Genomic DNA, 20,606 nt, shown 5'->3' with positions numbered 1-20,606 from the left:
ATTTCGTAAATTACGTCAGGGTAATAAGGAATATCCTTATTCAGCCGACAAAACATCCACTCGGCTCTGCTCATATCAGAAACCTCGGGAATAGACTTACCGGTAATTTCAGACAAAAGATAGGGAATAGCTTTGTAATATTTCCCTAGTTTTAATTTTTTCAGCGTTTTCCGTAGACTTTGCGGGGTTGGCTCTTCTAAATGGTCTATGATTTTCTTCCTTACTTCGTTGTTTAAATATACCGGTCGATAACCTTGGATATGACTCATCCAGTCTCGGAAGTATTTTATTCTCTTGTATGGGGTCTTCTTACGACCTCCATTAGCGTAATACTGCTCTCTGGTAGCATTTGGTACGGCATTACGAATATTCTTACCACATTCGTAACACTGTGCTGACGTGTCGTCTTCTATTTGCATTTTCTTACCACAACACCAGAAACCCTTGGGCTTAGGTATGTTAACTTTGGATCTTAGGCAAATTATACAGAAGTCATTGGTAAACTTTTTACATTCATGCATATATAAGACAAATATCTTAACATTCGCGCAACATATAACAGAACACGGGTAATTCCCGCGGGGGACGCTAGTGCATAAACACGGGTAATTCCCGGGCGATTCCGAATGGTGACCGCGAGTCCCCCTTACTGCTGCTAAACCAAGGCGTTAAAACTTAGGCTATGTATTTAATGTTAGTACGTGGAGGAATCAAATAATCATCATGTAGAAGTTTAAATTTTATTTTTCATAAGAAGCTAAAAAAAGGTTGAGCAGATGATTGGCAACTTCCATCTGCGCAACAGAAAATCTAAAAGTATCCAAAGAGAAAACAAAAACCAATCAAAATAACTTACAAGCATGAAGTCTATCATCCCTTTCTTCTCCTTAAGAAAGCTTCGGGTTGTAGACACGTCGAAAGATATTATTTTTCCTGTTTTATTCGAGGTTTCTTTCAACTTTTTCTTTTCTTCACAACCAGAATGACAAAGCTACCACCACCTCACGGTCCAGGGACCTGGGACCTGTTACCCATAATGCTGTGCGGCGAAGGAGTCTAGTCACGCAACGAACTATGGGTTATGTTTGGCACCTATGATTTTGGAATTGGTAGTAAAATAATCAAGTAATGATATCTTAATGATTATTACAAATGCTTAGAGGAATGTTAAGGAGGTTAACAAGAAATGATGAGATACCAAAAGCATCTGAAGTTCTAACACAGCACATCAGACAGAGAAGACACCCACCTTGGACATCATATTTTGTATCATATAAAGATGTTCTTAATGATCAGTTTGGAATGTCCCATTTTAATTGGAATGTAGACCATGCAAATTATCACATATTAAGGACTGGTTGTTTCCCGTTTATCAAGTACCACTGCTCCAGGAGAAGCTATCAAGATCTGTCACTAGAGAATAAGATATTTACAGGATTGAAGCTATTAAACTTGGGATTACCTACACTTGCATATGGAATAGCAGCTTGCTTCCTTATTAAACACAAAGAAATGATAAAAACACCAAAAGGAGATGTGAATATTTTTTTCTTGATCCCAGAAGACAAGGATGCAATGTATTGAGCTTATTAAATGATGGTTCCAATGGTGCAGCACGAAGAGGAATATTATTAAAGCAGTTTGAAGAAAGGAAAAGACTTTATGTACTACGTTTATCTTCTATCTCCAGACTTCCAGTTCTACAAAACAATTAAGGATACTAAAGAATAAATCAGTGGCGTGGGTTACCTGTCTCAAACGTCCGAGAGAGATTGGATCGAGTGGTTACGAATAGATATTTGATGCCAAATTTGAGGAAGTGAAATCAAGTGAGATATGAGAAGCGTAAAGATGAGAGGTCGTTTTGTCTGCTGTGTTTTGGTAATTGGGTAGATATCTTGATTATGCACATGAAAAGAGAACAAAAAGAAAAAGAGGTCCTTTCATTGTATACGTCTCCGTCGCGTACTTTTCATTCCGCTCGTCTCTCCTAGCGGAAGAAACACATATTTTGCTAATAAACTCATATCAGACAGATTAAGCTACTTCTCCCGGCTGGGGACAACACAACAGACCCTCCTGTAAGCTCTCCGGACAGACTCTAGGCCAGACTCTCCAGACACACACTCTAGGCCAGACCGGGAAATAGTTACTGCGGGCGCGCGCGATTATTATCGTGACGTCACAAGTAGTATAATCGATGGAATCGAATTGTTATTCGGGAATATGGAGCCGCAAGAAGTCAAAGTAGTAGGTACGAATGATGCTATTGGTAGACTTTTATCATAAAAACCAGTATTGTTCACTCAAATGAGATGTGTTTTTTTTTTGTACAGTTTATGCGGCGAGAAATTTACAATCAAAGCGAGAAGGTGGGAAAATCTACTTAACCTTAGCTATGTATTGTCCAAAGGGTTCAATATTCGCTACTAATAATATGCATATACTTTTTTAGATGTCTGCTGCGCTTCAGTCGTTTTTGGCATCGGAAAAGAGAAATTTCGTACGGAAGTAGTGAAGGAAAACAATCCGACATGGAATGAAGAATCTGTAATGTGAGTCATTGGTTTTTATCTGTCACATTTGACTGATTCACATTTAACATAATGTATCATATTTTTGTTCGTCAAAAAAAAACGAGCCGTTTTTGTGCTGTTAAAGATCGTTTTTAGGGCTTGAGATATGCATACTTTCTCCAACGTTAGTGTGTGTTTACATTTATATATGTTTTTATTTTTCGTCGCAGCTGCTGTTCAGCTAGTTTTTATTAGCTTTCTTTCATTCAGACCCATTCATCATTTTTCTTTACATAAACGCTATTAGATTAAACCAAGACGTTATTTTTATCATTACATATTCAGTTTCATCCATAGAATATACAATTTCGATTTCTTAGCCAAAAGGGATCTCGATAAATTCTAAATTGTACAAAGAAAAGATTGACGGATTGCTTCTAAATGTTATATTTTGAGTTGTCGAGGCAATGTGATGGCCAGTGGTTTTCTCATTACGAGGTTAGAATGATAATATTTGGGTAAAAATTAAGAAAAGAGACAAAATAAAAAGGACTGGAATAATAATTTGTTAACCAAAATAAATAAAGAATAGAAATCAGTTGTTCCTCCGAACTACTCCAGTTTGTCGTAGACGCTTTTGCTTGGTCATGATTTTGTCCTTCTACTGATTTTATAGCTTGACATTCATTAACCGCTATATGTGACAACTTAATGGGATTTTGAAACTCATTATCGCTTGTTTTAAAGCGCTTGTATATTGATGGTGAGGTCGACTTTTAATGATGACAACATAATAGACAAGAACTGAAGCTGGATTTTTAATACAGGATTACTGATGCATTGACTGGATTTAACTAATGCCAAGATTTATTAAGTTGCACATCACTAATCTTGGTCCTCCTATTAGATGGCATTATCAAAATGCAGTGCCGTTTTGTTTTGTTCAGTTGACCCTATGACATTAGTTTTTATAAAAAGATTCAGTAAATTTTTCGAGTGGATTGAAACAGTCGTAAGTAAATCTTTGTGCTATTAATAAAACTCCGAGAGTATAGTACGATATTGTAAAATCTTGGCCACAAAGGGGACACCCATGCAGCTTGAATGCCTTCCAATGTAACATGGCAAATATGCTTATCAAAAGTCTTACCTTTTTTCTCCGTAGAAAACTAGGCAAAGCGGCGCCTCTTGTTTTCACTGTATTTGACAAAGAAGATGTACTGGGAACTGTTACCGTTCCTCTGGCCCAGATCCCCTCGGCTGCACATCGACGAAGATGGATGCCACTGACCAATAAAAATGCACCTTCGAATGGAGACCTTTGCCTTGATTGTTGGGTTGTGTCATTTAGGAAGAGTACAGCAACATGGACATCGGCATTTAAAACTAGTTTTCTACCTTCCAGTATGATCAAAGATCGATCAAAAAGACGACAGTCAATAGAAATGGCGTCCATCTCTCTAAAAGGATCGCACTCGCAAGAAAATTTATACACAGACCTTACACTCAAACCAGCTTCCGATAAAGACTTGAAGCGCACTGATAGTGGCAACCTCACGCGTCCCCTACCCCCTCCCCCTTTAGTAAATGGCGATGTTCCGTCAATAGCAGACACAAAGCAGAAGTTTGCTTTTAGTTTTCGGCCGCGCCTGACTCCAACCCTCGGGCAGATCATGTCAGGGAGTGGTCCCCCGGAGATTACTGTAGTTACACCTAAATGTGGCCCTGCATCCGGGGGGACAAAGATCACGATACGAGGAGCCAATCTTGGTACTTCCAAAGATGATATCTTGTCACTTAGTATCAATGGCTCAGATGTTAGAAGTACAATGGAATGGCATTCACCGGCAAAACTAACATGTAAAACCAAACCTTGGGGTGGCAGTGGACCTGTTGCTGTTGTCACAAAGACAGGAGGTCGCGGCACGTCTATGGTCAAGTTTACTTTTCAGGAAGAGAAAGCGGGTGAGGAAAGATAACTAGTTGACCAATTACAATTGTTCACACTGCTAACGTGGAGGTTAAATCTCGTTCCACCTCCCTTGGTAAATAATTATCCAGTCCTACGATGATTTTTGATTGAGTTTCATTTTGGACCAATCAAAGCAAACAACAAAGCACGACAGCCAATCACAGCTGGGTCCATGCTTATCAAATGGCTTCTAAAAACCATGACAACCAGTGGCAATACGGAAGCCATTTAAGAGTGAATGTACTGCGCGTTTCTCGTTAACCAATCAAAGCGCACAACAAAGCATGACGACCAATGGCAATACGGAAGCCATTTAAGAGTGAATATACTGCGCGTTTCTCGTTAACCAATCAAAGCGCACAACAAAGCATAACGACCAATGGCAATTAAGGAAGCATAAAAAATCCGGGAGTGAAAATTGATAATAGAATCTTTTTTTCCTTTTAACAGAAAAAATCAAAGATAATAAAGTACCAAGACATCAATTGTTAGAAGAATTAACCCGATTACGACATGAAGTTCACGGTGAGCAAGGATTATTCTCAGCATTATTTTTCATGTCACTACTTTCTAATTCTACTATATCAATTATTTTTCGGTTACAGAATTGTCGGACGAAAAAGAAGCTTTACAGAAGTACATAGACGATATGATGGTGACATTAATGGAAAAATGTCCCGAGGTACTTGAACATTTCCAATAGTTGCCTTGACCACTATCACCAGAGCAACACAATATGTTTTAGAACGACTTTTTATACAAATTAATCACCATTAAAAAAATTATCATCTCGTAAAACAGATGCGTTTTAGTGCATGGATTCGTCCAGAAATATTTTGGATTGCTCTATTTTCATGCAAATTAAATACCAGAGTTCACTCTGCAGGATTTTTTTTTCTTCTTTTCTTTCTTTTTCTTTCCTTTTTTCTTTTTTTCTTTTTTCGCATTATATTAACCAAGTCAATTGTTTAAGGAATGATTTATAAAACAATGATCATAAATCTCGTTTTCTGGTTGGTTGACGCGCGTGCATTATGAGAGCACACAACACGCGATCTTAATATTTATATCCCCGATTCTTTTAATTCATATCGAAATTTCTTCGTAGTGTTTCATATACCGCACTCATGAACTTTTAGTCAACTTGACCATCACTACCCCTGTGGGGTTGACTTCAGCAGAGAATTTGGACGTAAATGAACCAAGATCTTTATGGGCAAATAAATCTCTAGCAGAAGCCACTTCAGCATCAAATCCAATCTATGGAACGAAAAGCAACATGTCAGGAAGAACATGACAAGAAGATGAGAGAAAGTGCGCATGTGCTTTATGTATGATTGGTAAAGAGCGCTGGTCACACTAGTCTCCTACGAAGCCGCTATTAGTGTCGTCACGCAACGCTCACTCCCCTAAGCAGCGTAGGAGACTATGGTCACACACGACGCAAGACGATCGATACAGCATAGTATGACTAGAATACTTGCGGGACAGACGTGCGCTGACGATACTCTGCCGTACCATATCCGTGCCGTGTTGAGTCTCAAGTTCTAAACAAACATTTTTTGGGGTCTATGAAGAAACGGCACGGTCACGGAGTGACCATAACCTTCCAACCAATCACAGGCAACCAAAATCTTGTTTAGTCTAATGACGTATAAAGGTGAAAAAAAGTGCACAAGTCACTATAGTAGTGGTAAGGCAATGACATTGGAATATTAGTATAGCGATAAGGCTGAAACAGTAAATGACTCTGGTTCGAACCCATATCTTGGGTTCGGAGAGTTCCAGACTTGAACCTCAGCTCAAGGATCGTAATAATACCTGTTTAAAGGGTGCTTCAATCTCATGTGGTGTTCCATCAGTTCTACGATTCAATAAGACTACAGCTACAGATCCATCAGCCAGCGGTCTGGACCACACTTCTGTGTTAGATTTCTGAAATAAGAAAATGAGACGGTGTTGATGGTATAGAGTATATTATGGATGGAAAGTGGAAGACACGTTGCATGACAAACTGTGCAGTGGATGCTACTGAAAACCCTTGCGCAATCTGGTTTATATTTAAGGTGAACCAGTTACCTTGATCCATCTTCTTCCCATCTTTCCCATCTTATCCTGATCAACAGCAATCACCTCCCTGAAAATATCAATATTCATTGAGTACGAGAATTTTTTTCATCAATTATTGTTGCGTGCTATTTATACAAGAGAATCGACCATAGCATGGGTGAGATTCTGTTACTCACTTGTTTTGCAGAATTTCTTTGTGTCTATCAGCGATGTTTCTCAAGTCAGTAGACATTATTAATGGCTGTGAAACAACCCAAAACATTGTACATGAAAATAAGGAATACTTATATCCAACAACATATGAACCAACACATTCAGTACTTACAGCAGCTAGTATTGACCACAATGCCATCTGAGCTCTAGACTGGTCATCACTTAAACCAAAATTTCCAAGTACAAGCTGAAGAAATAACGATAAATGAAATCGCAGATGCAGCATTGATACCGGTTTGTCTGGTTTGTCTACATTTATTAACGTGCATAATCAAGTTATGTGAGTTTACCATGTCTGGATCATTCCAGTGACCTGGTCCTGCAGCGGCAATGAAAGTGTCTTGATTGGCAGCAAAGTAATCCAAGATATGTAAAATACTGTCCCAAGAATCCTGTACAAAGATTATTATTAAATATTTAACAATTATTTGCTGAAGGCAAAGTAAATATCATATGACAAATGCATGTAGTGTAAACAACCTTGTTTCTTTAAACTTTTATTCCAAGCTTTTGGGCTGAGGCTGAGGCAAATAATTGTTTTAGCATAATTTTAGACTTGGTCCATGGTGTGCATGCGTGGAGTGATGCTCTGGCACCGCATGCGGCCAGAAGGCTACTGAGTTTTACCTTTTGGGAGAAGAGGAGATTTATATCATTTTTTTAATTCCGTTTGTAAGGCCCCTTTTATGTCTAATTTCCTTCAAATGAAATGCACTCAGCCTCTGTTTATTTTGGAATAAATTAAAGTTTGTGTAAACCGCCATGGCCAGTAACATAGAGAAAGGACACTGGGGAAAAAACATTTAATCATTACTTCCGCTTCGGTTATTTCACTTCTGCTCATGTCCAGTGAATATCGACATTATGTTCAAGCCTTAAATGAAAGGGAAAAAACCCTTGGTTTTCATACCTGGACATCATCGTAGTTCCTCCAAGTGTTACAGTATTCTGCAACCTTCATATAGTCTGTCTGTTGATAAACAAAAACTGAATGGATTGATGGAGAGATGGGTAAAATGAACAGATGGGATGGGAAGAAATGAATGGGATGGAATGAAAGGATGCAATGGAACACATGAATGCAATAAAATGAATGGATGAAATAAAATGAATGGGTGCATGAAGGGATGGGATGGAATGAATGAAAGGAATGGATGGTAGGGAATGGGTTTGGTTGGATCTGAATGGATGGATAGGATGAGTTGGAAAGAGATTAATGGATATAGGATGGGAAGGGAAGGGACAATTGGATGGATGAATGAATGAATAAATGCAACTCAAAATGAAAATTAACAAATAACTAGTGTTTCCTACTTACAGTTATGTTCTTTTGCTCAGTATATGATGGCCATTCACAACTGTAAACCATAGGTCTACCAGTAGCATTCAGTGCCTTGGAAAATTTAGGATAACCTTGATCCATTGTGCAAGGATCAGAAAAACACCCATCAAATTTAACATAATCTGCACCCCAACCTGCAAAAGTCTACGACAGAAAAGGATTAAATTCCAAATAGCTGAAGTCTACAAGGGCGTAGCCAGGGGCACCAGCCTCGTGCTGTAGAAACCTAAACATCAATGCAGTCATGTGATAAGTTCACACAACTTACCAATGTTTTGAAAATGTGTTTTAGGTCTCTAAGGTAAAAATCCTGGTCTGTGTTGGTGCATGTATGGTGTTGGTCATGTTTCAGTATGTGTATAGATATTGAGTTGGGCATGAGATTTTACTGTGATCCACCCTAGACTTCCCATCAACCAGTGCAAGCTACTGGTTCATCATGATAGAGACTTCCATACCTCGGCATCCTGTTCCATGTGACTGATACTGCCAGGGTACCCAGCACAGGTATAAACTCCATAATCTAAAATAATAATACTCACTGTTTAATGACTGTTGAAGGGTAGTTACCCAACTAGGCAGGCAGGCAGGCATGCAGCTTGTATACTTACTAACCTCCGTATACCCCAAGTTTAAGCCCTCTAGTATGGATCTACAGAAAGATGTGACAGATGTAACCTTTTCAACAAGTAAATAAATAAATTAAAATAAATATTACTACATATTATTACTTGTATAATTAAAACCTACATAGTTAGCCAGTGCCTTGATGCCACTAGGAAATCTTGTTCTATTGACGAGGAGGTTGCCAGCAGCATCTCGATTCTTTTCTGTATAACAATCCTAAAAAAATAGATGATTCAGTATGTATTAGTATTCTCTCTAGGGGAGGGGTAGGGAGACTTCTTGTCATTTCCTTGTCCATCACACATCCTTGCAGGTTCCTTCAAACACATTTAGTAATTATACATTCTTTTTTTTTCTTACATCAATACTAATGAATTCATATCCAACATCTCTGTATCCATCCTGTACCATACGATCTGCTATCTCCTTGAACAGTCTCTCACTAAGGTATACAAAAACAAAATATAAGTACATAGTTACTAGGTACATAGACAAGTGATATTTGGAAGGGAGTTAAGCAGGGGGTGGAGAGGGGAATAGGATGGCAAGTCACCCAGGCCTCCCTTTCCCCCCACACACACCATTTTGATCTTTTCAAACTGCAGCTTTCTATACTTTCAAATTAATGCAGCTTGTTTCACATTTTCATATTTTTCAGCTGAAGTTACGAGCTAATTTCTGCATAATAATCATCATTGCAACACATCAGGGAGGGATATATATGATAAGACCCCAAGACAGGCATGATAATCTACAAAACTAATTTGTGTTGACAAGGAATCCATTACTCACCCAATGCAGTTCTCTGGATCATTTTCACAATCAGTATTACATCTAAAGCGTTCCCAGTCCATCCAACCCACTAAAGAACGAAGACAAACATTAGCGCAACAAAGATTTCAATAATAAGCCTTATTACGAGAAACAAAAACAATATTCAGTTCTTTTCATGTTCAACATACTTGGCGGTGTTAGTGCTAGGCCATTATTAAGTGTATTGACTGATACAACCAGTAAAACAAACATAAAACAAGAAAGAAGAACAGGAAACCGCAAGCATGGTCCCTCCGCCATGTTGAGACGGGTCGCGTGACTTTGACACACAGGGTTCCCATAAACGTAACGACGCCAGTTGAGGACAAAATGTATCAGTAATCATCTTGCGTTGAACATTATTTCTTTCACGAAAACTGCTGGAAAGCAAGTAATGGTTACTGTCAAACCAAACGAGCACCCAATGCTTTGCCCACCTACTCGTATGAAGCAAAACAGACATATGGAACTTTGAACGAAGTGTTTTTATTAACATCAAGTTCTTGTCATTACAATAAATCCTTCTCAACTAACTAGAGAAACTGCTGATGTATCTTTTGTTTAATATAAATCTTACTCACTTACATGGAAAAATAAATGAAAAATAAAACAAAAAAAGGAGAGAACGAAAGAAAAAAGTTGAAGGGATTTTCTTATTCCAGGGTTATTTAGTAATATATTATTTGGCTGAGGATGGTTTATCACGTGACCAGAAGGGCGCTATCTTTGTTGTGTAAGGTTCAGAAGGAGAAACTCCTAGAAAATAAGAGAACAGAAAACTGGTTGATAATCAAGTTTTAAATGGTAGTATTAGGTGGATGGGTGGTAGGGTGAATGGGTGAATGGGTAGCGGGGTGGATGGGTGGATGGGTGGATGGGTGGATGGGTGGATGGGTGGATGGGTGGATGAGTGACAGGGTGGATTGGTTGGAGGGTGGCAAGGTTTTCAGAGTGGCGGGTTGGATGGGGGATGGGTGGATAAGTGATAGGTGGCAGGGTTGACAAGCGCTGTAATGTAAAAAAGTAACCAAGAAATCTAGATCCATCAAATATATTTGCACTTGTTATACGTTACCTAGCGGTAAAGAAAAGTGCGGTAAGATTCAAAAGGTCACTGCGCGGAATCTGCGCTTTTAGTTCATCAAAAAACCGATACAGAATCGTTAAGTCATTACCTACCCTCAGTACTGGTCCTCGCAGATCTTGCTTTCTTTCTTTGTTGTAGTCGCTCCCTCAATGACAGACCGTCACTGTCTCTTGATGGTGGAGTGTGGAACAGAGGAGTATGTTGATAAGTATGTCTCGGGTCTTCTCCATTCATACTTGAGAATGAATCACTCAATATGGCTCCTTCTAGGTTGGCAAGCTCTGCTGTTGTATTTAGACTGTACGTTGTCTTGCCTGTTACTGACAGACCCTTATGTTGTTCCTCGGTCGATGAGGTACTTGCTTTACTGGGATAATCTTCTGCAAGCTGTTCTAAGGTTTTACCACCTTCAAATGGATTATTCAATTTTTTCGCTGCTTGTGTAGCTTCGTCTTCCTTCTTCACCATTTGTCCTGCCTCTGTAGGTAAAAACTCTTGAGTCAAAGTTTTCTTGATCTGGTACAACTCTTCAGCACTGTTAGATACAGCTTCAGCAGCGAGGAGAACGTCTCTTCTGGCCTGATGGAATTCTCTCATATTAGACCTATTCTGCCCATCTATGGTGGACTGTAGTCGGTCGTATCTCGCCAGGCCTGAGGTCCCTTGTTTTTTTATTTCCTCAACAAGTCTTTCATAATGTGCTTGCATACCATCAAGGAAGGATTTCCTAACACCATTACTTTCATTCTTTACATGTTTGATGACTTCCTCGATAGAGCTGTTCAAAAGATGTTCATGAGTGGAGTAAAAATGTTTCTCGATGGCGTCTGTCATTTTGAAAGTAAAATCTTTCAGCTCATCGATATCTTCCTTGACGTTGACCCAAGCTCGCTCAGTGCAATCCTCTAACCGGTTGGTAGCTTTTTGATTCATTTTTAATAAATCTGATATAACTTCATGAATTATTTCGCTCTGTGGAGGTCTTGAGATCATTTCAATGCTCTTCCTCAAGTCCTCCATCTTTCTACTCACACCTCTTTCAATAACATCTTTAATGATTGTCCCAACAGCTTCTGACACCATCTTTGATTGGTCAAGATTCTTGGATTCGTTCAGTATCTGTATCATAATATCTTTCTCCTTCAGGACCTCAGCATATGCCTTTTCCTTAGTCTCAATAATCTGTTTGTAAAACGATTCCTGCTTTTCCATGTCTCTCTTGGCCTTCAACTCGAGTTTTTGTTTGAATTCGTCTTGTTCAATATTTCTGTCACGGCTTTGCGTTCTTATGAAGCCCTCAAACGCACTTTTAATATCATTTACATCTTTTCTGAGTCTTATTATATTCTTATAGTCGGTTGGTGATTGAAATGCAGACGTTTTCCCGCGCAATTCATCGAGTTCTTGCTGTTCTAACTCGGTATCCTCTTTCCACTGCCTTGTGCATCTTTCTGCAAGTGAGAGGTTTCCTCCACTACTATCTTCGTGGGTAAACTCCACTATTTTGCCTTGTCCAGCGGCCGGCCTATCTCGAGATAGTTCCGCCAGTTGTGTTAACAATCTATTCTTCTCTTCTCTTTGCCTGATACCTTCTTCTTTTAGTTGTTTTAATTCGCGATCCCGTTGCGCAAGCTTGGTTTGCAATTCACTAACTTGGATCAGAATCGATCCACTTTCTTGCTTCCGCTGGAGATGACTTTTTAATTTATAATTTTCATTTTGAAGTGATTCTAACTGCTTTTTCATGTTTTCTATCATATTCTCAGGAGTCGTCCCCTTAAATATGGAGTCGATTTTTTTCATTCTTTCATTAGCTTCATCCAGCTTGGCTTGTGTTTGCAGATGTCGTCTTGTTTCGTCTTCCCTAGCGTCCACAGCTTCTTTCAGTGCTGCTTTCATGAAATCATGATCAGCAGGAGTTGGACGATTCTGTCTCTGACTCGCTTCACTTGTTTCTTCAGTCACTCTCATTAGAAGATTCTGAAAGGCATCAACAGAAGCTTTCAATGTCAGAATCTCATTTTCTTGCTCTTCCATCGTGCTGCTTGAAGAAGTTTTCAGCTCTTCGAAAGATCGTTGTGTCTCGTATAAAAGCCTTGAATCTTCATCGTGTTTTGTTTTGGTCTCGTGTAACTTCTTCTGCAACGACGAAATTATACTTTGGTTAACTCTGTCTTTTTCTTCGTGCTTAATAAGAGCTTCTTTTAAAGCTTTTTCTAGCCTAACTACTTGTGCTTCAAGCTTCTTCTTCTTCCTTTCAAACTCTTCTGCCCTTGATATGGATTTTAGCCTGGAGTTTTCATCCTTCAACTCATCTCTTTCACTCATTACTTTGTAAATCTTGTTTGTCAGGTCTTGAAAGGTTTTTTCATGTTGACTCACGAGTTCTTGGATGGCTTTTTCCTTGTCCCGAATGATGGTTTTTAAATATTTCTTGCTTTCGCCATCATAAGTCTCCCACCTGGCTTCTTGAACAGTTTGCTCGTAGTCTGCTTCTGGTTCAACCATCTTTAACATCTGTTTTTCTTTCATTCCTATGATATTTGTCCCAACTTCCAGTGCTTTCCTGTATCCTTTCATTGCAGGTTCAATTTCGTGTTTCAGTTCAGTGATACGCGCCTCTTTCTTTGCGCAGCGATCATGTAGCTCGTGTATCTGTCGTCTTAGATGAAGTTGTTCCTCTTTCAATCGCTTATTCTTCGTCTTAAAACCATGAACGATCCTTTTGTATCCATTCAACCGTATTCTTTGTCTATTCATCTTATCTTTCATATCCTTTTCTTCATACGTCATTAGTTCTGGTGCGTGCGGTCTGGAGAGTACTTCATTGTCATGCTCATTTGATGCGTTGTAAACTTGATAAACTCCTAATAAATCCGCTATTTCGCTACAAGCATCGCTCTCTTCAAAATCCAACTCGTCGCCGCGCTCTTCTTCATCTAGTTCTTCTGACGACAGGCTGTCTTTCTCTGCTTTATCAGAGACGCTTGAATCTCTAGATGTGAGTGGAGACGAGCTTGAATTCACCCGAGGGATACTGGTGCTACTAGTTGGAATAACATCCGTGTCATTAGTCGAGCTTTTTCCAGGTAATACCTCAGGTCGATATCCCGCTAGATTGTCGAATAGAAATTCAGAAGAGTCATAATGTTCTCCCAAATCTGTTCCACTTATTCCAGTAGTTTCATCGTCTTCATCTTCACTTTCTGTCGTTTCCATCTCATCAGACGCAGAGTCACATTCACACGAATTTGCAGAGCTTTCTTCCGCCATTCCTGCACAAGTGTCCTGATGACACATATGCTCAGCAAAACTCGCTGTATGGACGTGAACTAGTGAAGAAGATTTTGCGCCAGTCTCTTTTTTATGCGTGGCTTGATGAGACCGAGGCTTGTCCTGAGTACCAGAAGAAATCTTCACCTGATTTGTCTTGGTTCCTGTGTTTTCCCCCGTGTTTTTGTCGTTCATTGACTCAAGGATTCTACTTTCGTGTGTTTTCTTCTTTGCAAATGTACTTTGTTTTTCTAGTTCAGCTTGTTGTGAAGCAGCAAATCCCTGGGTACGTTTCCCCGCCATTTTCGCTTTCTTCTGTCGTTCTTTTTCTTTTTCTTTTGTCGGAGAGAACCGACCAACTCTGCTCTGTTGTTCAGAACGCCCTACATCTCTTTCATCAGACTTCTTGCCCTCTAACGAATCACTGTCTAGTTGACCCCTCAAGCGCAAGATAGTTTCCTTGAAGATGGAATCCATGATGATTTGTAAAGAACAGAATACACTCTCAAGGCCTGTACTTTCCAGCACAACCTGAGCTGAAGCACTCGGCGTCTCCAAATATTCACGAGACACTTGCATTTTCTTCATCTCCAGTAAAAGACGCTCTCTTTCTCGGTCATGCCACTGAAGTAGTTCAATGATTTTGTCCTTAGTTATGGCTATGTTATCAAGCTGTACAGGCGGATTCTCGAAATGCGCGTTACTAGACAAGGCATTTGCGTCTTGTGCAACCTCCTTCTTTGCATCAGGGGACCTTGAATGGTACACCACTGGTGATGTACGTTTAGATGCTGCGGTTGTCCCGCGCGCATCCGCGTTAGACTTCCTTCTTAATTCAGACAACAAATCTCCCTTCAAGCCTCTAAGCTCGATGTCACTTAAGTTCATTGGCACATTTACAACCAGAGGCTTCTGTTGCTTATCTTCTGTCTTTTGTTCGATTCCTTTGCTAAGAACATCTTCAAGCTTGACTGCAAAATCCGTTTTCCATTGGCTAATCTTGTTGAATGCCTCTCGCTCGATATCAGTTGCATAGTTCTGTGCTTCGCGTGCTGGTGAGGCGGTAGCCAGCGTTACTCTGCGCATGCCCAACCGAGGCGACTTTTTATTTGTCCAGAAGGTTTCATCTTCAATCTCTGCCTCAACCTCAGCCCTAAAATGGATGTCAGCCTGAACTCCCTTCACCTGCAATAAAACGGTAAAATTTACTACTTGTGACTAACAAAGCAATAAGAATACGATGCACATGCATCCCAGCTGCCTCATCAATCATGGCCTGTCAAGCGAGGAATTTTTCCAATCAGTTTATGGATAACTAAAACTTCAGCACTACTTACCAAATTTTCATTTGACATGACATTCTTAGTGACTTCATCAACTAACTGCAGTACCGATCGTCCACCAATTATTTCTTTAGGCGGCCCCCCTCCTTCTCCAAGGTTCTCATCGATAGTGCTCAGATCTGCGCAGAAACTTGGTTTCTTTACTGGATGGCCTTCGTATCTGGTCCATCGCGTTAGCACCTCGTCTTGTGAATCGCTGTCCTTCACGTGGCTGTCAGTTAGACTCGAATCATTCTCAAAATCCCCACTCTCAGCCAACACAAGAATAGAGGACTTGTCCAGATGATCTTGGTCTAGTTGATCTGGTTCTAGTTCTGATTGTTCTGTGGGTGATTCTGATTCTGTTTCCTTCTGGTTTTCTGCGAGTTCTTCAAGAGTCAATTGGAACTGCATTCTCGCGGGAGGTTTCTTTGCTTTTTCAGCACTCTCCAGACTCATGGCCCGAGGACGTTGTCCATCAACTTCTTTCTTGCCTGACAGGGAATTCAAATCTGGTGGTTCTGATAAAGATCTTGTACGTCCATACTCTCTGTCCCACGTGTATATCGCCTCCTCGCGAACCTCCTCTGAGTCTTCACCGTCATCCAAAGGTACAAATAGATCTTTAACGTCATCATCATCGTATATGACGTCATCAGTACCATCCTTATCACGTGCTTCTGCTAGTGCTATTACTGAGATGGTAGGGACATCATTGTCTTGATCATGGGTTGGTAGATGCATACGACTAAAGGACTGGTGTAGATGAGGAGAAGAGGTTGAGTCATGTAGTGTCGTTAGATGCTTGATGTGTGGGAGGTGCATGTAGCTAGTACAAGAACGAATGTCTCCTTTTGTCAATGCTTTGATGATCTCACGACGTGGTGACGTGTCACTGTATGACCGTGGTTTACCAGTAAACTCGGCCAATAGAGGAGGCCTGGTGGTGGTGAATTAAAACAAAAAGAAACTGAGTGAGATATTTTGGAAACTCTTTGAAAACGATGCCGAAGTTCCTTCATTACAATACCATTTGATTATTATATTTGCGCCTGCAATACAAATCAAGCTAGATGTCATGCGCAGTTCCAATGGATTGTGCCAGAGCCCTCGTTCTTCGCCGCAGGCCAGAAGAAACTAGGCTCTGGGTACGAGATTTGAAAAGCTCAAACTATCAGCATGAGCTTTTGTTCCAAGCATTTTAAACAATGATCTAACGCGTAACAAGCACCATAGTATCCCTGTACTTACCAAGGCTTGTTCATCTCAAAATCAATTTGAGTTTTCGTGTCTTTCTCATCATCTTTACTCGAACCAGCTTCTTCATTCAGCTGTTCTCGTCTATTCTTTCCTTCATTAGATTCCACGGCGTCTTGTGCAGCACTTCCCTTCATATTTGTCCTCTCTTTATCGCTCATTTTCGTAACTTTTTTCAAGTCACCTTTCGAATCCTGCTCGTCTTCTTGCTGTTTTCTGATGTTATTTAAAACTTTCTCTACATCAGTGCTGTTTTGTTCTGTTTAACTGTTGTGAAAGAAAGGAATAATTTTGTATAAGCAAGAATTAAGGCTAACACTGATTAGAGAAAATACTGAAAAAAATGATGAGCCTTGATTTAAGAGAATAAAAAGGCAAATTTGGGAGATTGACCACCATTTCCTCACCTTAGGTACGAATTTTAAATGTAAAATATTTATGTCAAGTATTAGATTCCGACTCGCATTGTCACCTCAGCACAGCTGATTATGACGTAATTGATGACATCACAAGATAAACAAAGCGCGCGCTGTTTCCAGACGCAGGTTTTGGTGGATAACTTGCGCATGCTCGTAAGCTTTACAGCCGTAATTAGTTTTGACAATATTTTTATTATTTTCACAAAAGTTATTCAATTTTCACAACAAAATAAACAATTATGGTCTTTTATATATTGCATCCACAAAACTATTTATCGTCGTACGCCGGTCTTTCTTGGTTTTTCTTTTGAAGTGCTTCTTTTTTCGCTGCTTTTTATGTGTCTCTTCACAGCAAGGTGAAATCTTGACCATCACTACCCCACTGGGGTTAACTTTTGCCAGAAATGATCTTTCGTAGATACCGAGGTATTTATGGGCGAACAAGTCTCTTACTTTAGCACGTACAGAACGGATGCCAATCTATTGTAAAAACAAGAGTATGAATAGATGTTAGCTGAATTACTTGAAAACTTGTAAATAAAAAATACAATGAAAACCAAAAAAAGTATTTTTTTCTGACGACGAACCCTCCAAAATGGCGCCTCAATGAAAACAGGCATGTCATCTCGCTTGCTTAACAACGCCACAGCGACGTTTCCGTCGCTAAGGTAACGGCGCCAGACCTCAGTGTTTGTCTTTTTGTTCTATAAAAAAAGAGTATACGATCATACATAGAAAAATATCCATGATGGGTGACGTGATGATAATGTGACGTCATATCACGTGACCTGTCAATCATACCTGGTAAACTCTTCTTCCTTGTCTTCCAAGGCTGTCTTGATTGACATCAATAATTTCCCTGAAAAAATTAAGGTTAGTAAGATTAATCACCATAGCAACCATAGTTACCATAAAAACTTGTATCTTACTTGTTAAGAAGGATTTTCCTCGATCTTTCGTCGATGTCACGCAAATCATTGGACATGAGGAGAGGCTGGGACGAGAAAATTGAATTAATCATGAAAATCCTCTGAGGGGAGGGGTGCGGAAAGTTTACTCACCGCTGCTAGAATGGCCCAAATGGCGAACTGTGCACGCGACTGTTCGAAACTCAAACCAAAGTTCCCAATAATAAGCTAAAAAGGTACGAGAAGTGTTAGTTGGTTTAAGGGACGTTAAGGAGCAACCTACGTGTATTGTACTTACCATATCAGGATCATTCCAGTGCCCAGGACCCGCCACTTTGATGAGTGTGTTCTGATTATCACCAAACCAGTTTATGATGTGCTGTAGACTAGACCACGAATCCTATCGTAAACAACTAATTGTCGTGAGCCGTGTGAAATGTGCAGCAGTTAATGGGCTCTAAATCTTATAACTTTGTAATGTATAAATTGGCAAAGCATGGCGGAGTGAGTATTGTTATTGAATATTACTCCTCGATCGATAAACATAAAAACCTCACCTGAATGTCACCATAATTGCGCCATAAATTACAGAACTTTCCAATGGTCTTGTAATCTGGCTATAATAAAAGAAAACAATCGCCAGTATGACTTCACATGGTTGATTGTACTAGTTGCTATAGTAACCTACTTACGTCTATTTTTGCATATACTTGATAAGCTGGCCAACTGCACGAGTACATGATTGGCCGTGCTGTCCTGTTCAGCGCCCATGAAAACAACGGGTATCCTTCATCCATGGCAAGTGGACTAGCATAGCAGCCATCGAGCTTCAAGTAATCTACTCCCCACTCGGCAAACATCTACAAAACAATCCAAAACATTACAAGTCATTGATGTCTATATGATTTCCAATGGGTTGCCATGGTGATAATGTCCTTACCTGAGCATCCTTGTACACGTGATTGATACTCCCAGGATACCCTGCGCACGTCTTGGTCCCATAGTCTGTAGGTACAAATATGGGTTACTCAACATTGGTCCTAGTCTTGGTGATTCTTGTACATGAATATGTTTTTATTTACCTGCATATAACCCAAACTTGAGTCCCTTTGAATGGATCTTAGAAAGGAAAACAAAAAAAACATTCATTGATGGCTGAGCTGGTACAACTGTTTCGTTCATGCAGACATAGTGACATCAGGGATGAAGATACTGTTTATGTACAGTTGTAATCTAACTGTGCGCCAGGGCCAAGGATCAATGAGAAGTGGCTGGAACTATTGCAGATACATTTGTAGAAGACTTTGTATTTAGAATAGATTGGGAATTATTTCTCCAAGGTAGAGAGGTCTCTTACTAAACGTCGATGTACTTACATAGTCTGCTAGCTTCTTCATGCCACTAGGAAATCGTTCCAAGTCTGGTACAATCCTACCATCTTTACTTCTGTTCATGGCGGACCAGCAGTCCTAAAGATGGGTCAATGGAAACGTTTATTGCAGCCAGAACCAAGAGAGGGAGGGGTAGGAGTGCACAGTATGGAACCAACCAATAAAATAAACACATCAACGTATATCTCGAACTAGCTTCGGACTTCTCTGAATGCAAGTCTTACAGTAAAACGCGGAACATCTTGCTGCACTATGTAGTATGATGCCAATACTTACGTCAATACACACGTACTCATACCCAGCCTCTTTAAATCCATCTGACGCGATGCGGTCTGTTATTTCTTTAATGAGACGTTCGCTACAAATCAAATACAATGATGTAATCTTTTGTCAAGTGACGTCACAGTTTGAAATGACGTACATAACGCTTTCTAGTTTGTTAAAATAGAATTAAAAAATGACGTCATATTGTGTCAAGTGATGTCACAGTTTGGTATAACGCACATAACGTTTTCTAGTTACTTAAAATGAAATAAAACAAAATGACGTCATATAGTGTCAAGTGACGTCAGAGTTGGTCATGACGTAACATACCTGATACAGTTTTCTGGGTCGTTTTTACAATCCACGTTACATCTGAACCTCTCCCATGCCATCCAGCCCACTGACGTGAAAATATATACATCCAATGAACGTTAGTTATATGATTATCAACTGTAAATCAAATCAATTCGAGTTCTAATTGGCTGCTAATAATAAGGCGTGTTTTTTTTTTCACAGGAAACCTCTCAACTGCTGCATGTATCACAGATCAGATGTATTTTGCGCGCGGGATGAACAAATGTAAACCAAGTAGAAATTAGCCATTTTTTATGGAAACATCATGATATCAATCAGGAATTCAATGAAGTAGTTGAATAATGTTTGGACTAAATTTTTTAAGTACAACCGGAAGCAAGACTACCTGTTACTCGATTTGCTCCCGAATATAGCTGTGTTCAGATAATTCACTTCAAAATACCTCTTAAAATAGGTTGGTTAATAAAAAGATCTCGGTCTTAGATCCCAGGTGAGGTCATTACTATACTTACTTGGCGGTGTTCGAGCCAATCCGTTGTCCAGAGCATTCAGAGGCAAAACAACACTGCAAATGAATAATAAGACTGGCCCCAGCGATTGAACAGATACCATCATCTTTATACAAACTATATGATCCAAGCCAGTTGGCCGGTTTGAAAAGGCTTTTCGTGTCGCGAAAAAGGTTGTGCAGCTTTTCAAAGTGTCACTCGGCTATAATAATTTTTCTCACTCGGTGAAAAAAATCAATTTCGTTGACTAGAGCTAACGGAAAGTTACTGCTATTGTTACTGCTAGACGTCGCAGCGATCGTTACAAA

At 39.7% G+C, this 20,606-nt stretch overlaps 4 protein-coding genes across 6 annotated transcripts; 1 reads left to right on the top strand and 3 right to left on the bottom strand.

The window, feature by feature from the left end:
* Positions 1-1,503: 1,503 nt before the first annotated feature.
* Positions 1,504-9,539, top strand: LOC116299922 (uncharacterized). Of its 3 annotated transcripts, XR_004197537.2 has the most exons (8): positions 1,504-2,254; positions 2,337-2,372; positions 2,456-2,555; positions 3,682-4,481; positions 4,939-5,013; positions 5,094-5,170; positions 8,518-8,620; positions 9,399-9,539. XR_004197537.2 is itself a non-coding variant. In XM_031708642.2 (7 exons), the coding sequence occupies exons 1-7, from the start codon at positions 2,227-2,229 to the stop codon at positions 9,501-9,503; spliced, it is 1,221 nt and encodes a 406-aa protein (XP_031564502.1). In that variant the 5' UTR covers positions 1,504-2,226; the 3' UTR covers positions 9,504-9,539. The 3 variants fall into 3 exon arrangements, 2 of the variants coding, with proteins under 2 accessions (XP_031564502.1, XP_031564503.1); XM_031708642.2 differs by lacking the exon at positions 8,518-8,620; XM_031708643.2 differs by lacking the exon at positions 9,399-9,539 and having other exon boundaries at positions 8,518-8,825.
* On the bottom strand, positions 5,546-9,819 carry LOC116299920 (alpha-N-acetylgalactosaminidase). Its single transcript, XM_031708637.1, has 14 exons — positions 9,703-9,819; positions 9,533-9,602; positions 9,101-9,182; positions 8,864-8,956; positions 8,729-8,765; positions 8,572-8,636; positions 8,090-8,257; positions 7,682-7,741; positions 7,062-7,163; positions 6,884-6,958; positions 6,735-6,799; positions 6,568-6,625; positions 6,310-6,423; positions 5,546-5,748 (listed from the first exon to the last, which is right to left on the bottom strand). The coding sequence occupies exons 1-14, from the start codon at positions 9,812-9,814 to the stop codon at positions 5,614-5,616; spliced, it is 1,236 nt and encodes a 411-aa protein (XP_031564497.1). The 5' UTR covers positions 9,815-9,819; the 3' UTR covers positions 5,546-5,613.
* Positions 9,820-10,170: 351 nt separating this feature from the next.
* On the bottom strand, positions 10,171-16,748 carry LOC116299977 (uncharacterized). The gene is made up of 4 exons (XM_031708715.2): positions 16,487-16,748; positions 15,251-16,175; positions 10,733-15,098; positions 10,171-10,309 (listed from the first exon to the last, which is right to left on the bottom strand). Exons 1-4 carry the CDS (start codon positions 16,651-16,653, stop codon positions 10,233-10,235), a joined length of 5,535 nt encoding a protein of 1,844 aa, XP_031564575.2. The 5' UTR covers positions 16,654-16,748; the 3' UTR covers positions 10,171-10,232.
* Positions 16,749-17,114: 366 nt separating this feature from the next.
* LOC116299918 (alpha-N-acetylgalactosaminidase) lies at positions 17,115-20,602 on the bottom strand. Its single transcript, XM_031708635.2, has 14 exons — positions 20,302-20,602; positions 19,805-19,874; positions 19,487-19,568; positions 19,196-19,288; positions 18,902-18,938; positions 18,760-18,824; positions 18,512-18,679; positions 18,377-18,436; positions 18,118-18,219; positions 17,973-18,047; positions 17,841-17,905; positions 17,713-17,770; positions 17,499-17,615; positions 17,115-17,391 (listed from the first exon to the last, which is right to left on the bottom strand). The coding sequence occupies exons 1-14, from the start codon at positions 20,402-20,404 to the stop codon at positions 17,149-17,151; spliced, it is 1,338 nt and encodes a 445-aa protein (XP_031564495.1). The 5' UTR covers positions 20,405-20,602; the 3' UTR covers positions 17,115-17,148.
* Positions 20,603-20,606: the final 4 nt, after the last annotated feature.

The sequence above is a fragment of the Actinia tenebrosa genome, unplaced genomic scaffold, assembly GCF_029948245.1.
Source record: "Actinia tenebrosa isolate PJP-AT-01 unplaced genomic scaffold, QUT_ActTen_1.0 PGA_scaffold0__85_contigs__length_37466705, whole genome shotgun sequence".
NCBI classification, from domain to species: Eukaryota; Metazoa; Cnidaria; class Anthozoa; order Actiniaria; family Actiniidae; genus Actinia; species Actinia tenebrosa.
The sequence above is the reverse complement of the archived record's forward strand: the minus strand, read 5'-3'. Positions and strand labels throughout refer to the sequence as shown.

What these genes read in the sequence shown, in the direction of transcription:
- LOC116299918 (XM_031708635.2), bottom strand. Translation starts at nt 20,404, where the DNA reads ATGATGGTATCTGTTCAATCGCTGGGGCCAGTCTTATTATTCATTTGC. An exon ending in AGGAAAATCCTTCTTAACAA is followed by an intron (nt 17,771 to 17,840) that starts GTAAGATACAAG and finishes TAATTTTTTCAG; the next exon opens with GGAAATTATTGATGTCAATC. An exon ending in TTGAGGCGCCATTTTGGAGG is followed by an intron (nt 17,392 to 17,498) that starts GTTCGTCGTCAG and finishes TTTTTACAATAG; the next exon opens with ATTGGCATCCGTTCTGTACG.
- LOC116299977 (XM_031708715.2), bottom strand. Translation starts at nt 16,653, where the DNA reads ATGAGCGATAAAGAGAGGACAAATATGAAGGGAAGTGCTGCACAAGAC. An exon ending in TTTGAGATGAACAAGCCTTG is followed by an intron (nt 16,176 to 16,486) that starts GTAAGTACAGGG and finishes CACCACCACCAG; the next exon opens with GCCTCCTCTATTGGCCGAGT. An exon ending in TGCGAGGACCAGTACTGAGG is followed by an intron (nt 10,310 to 10,732) that starts GTAGGTAATGAC and finishes CTTATTTTCTAG; the next exon opens with GAGTTTCTCCTTCTGAACCT.
- LOC116299922 (XM_031708642.2), top strand. Translation starts at nt 2,227, where the DNA reads ATGGAGCCGCAAGAAGTCAAAGTAGTAG. An exon ending in TGGAATGAAGAATCTGTAAT is followed by an intron (nt 2,556 to 3,681) that starts GTGAGTCATTGG and finishes TTTTCTCCGTAG; the next exon opens with AAAACTAGGCAAAGCGGCGC. An exon ending in TAATGGAAAAATGTCCCGAG is followed by an intron (nt 5,171 to 9,398) that starts GTACTTGAACAT and finishes CATATTTTTCAG; the next exon opens with CTGAAGTTACGAGCTAATTT.
- LOC116299920 (XM_031708637.1), bottom strand. Translation starts at nt 9,814, where the DNA reads ATGGCGGAGGGACCATGCTTGCGGTTTCCTGTTCTTCTTTCTTGTTTT. An exon ending in ACATGGAACAGGATGCCGAG is followed by an intron (nt 8,258 to 8,571) that starts GTATGGAAGTCT and finishes TTTCTGTCGTAG; the next exon opens with ACTTTTGCAGGTTGGGGTGC. An exon ending in GGAACTACGATGATGTCCAG is followed by an intron (nt 7,164 to 7,681) that starts GTATGAAAACCA and finishes ATCTTTGTACAG; the next exon opens with GATTCTTGGGACAGTATTTT.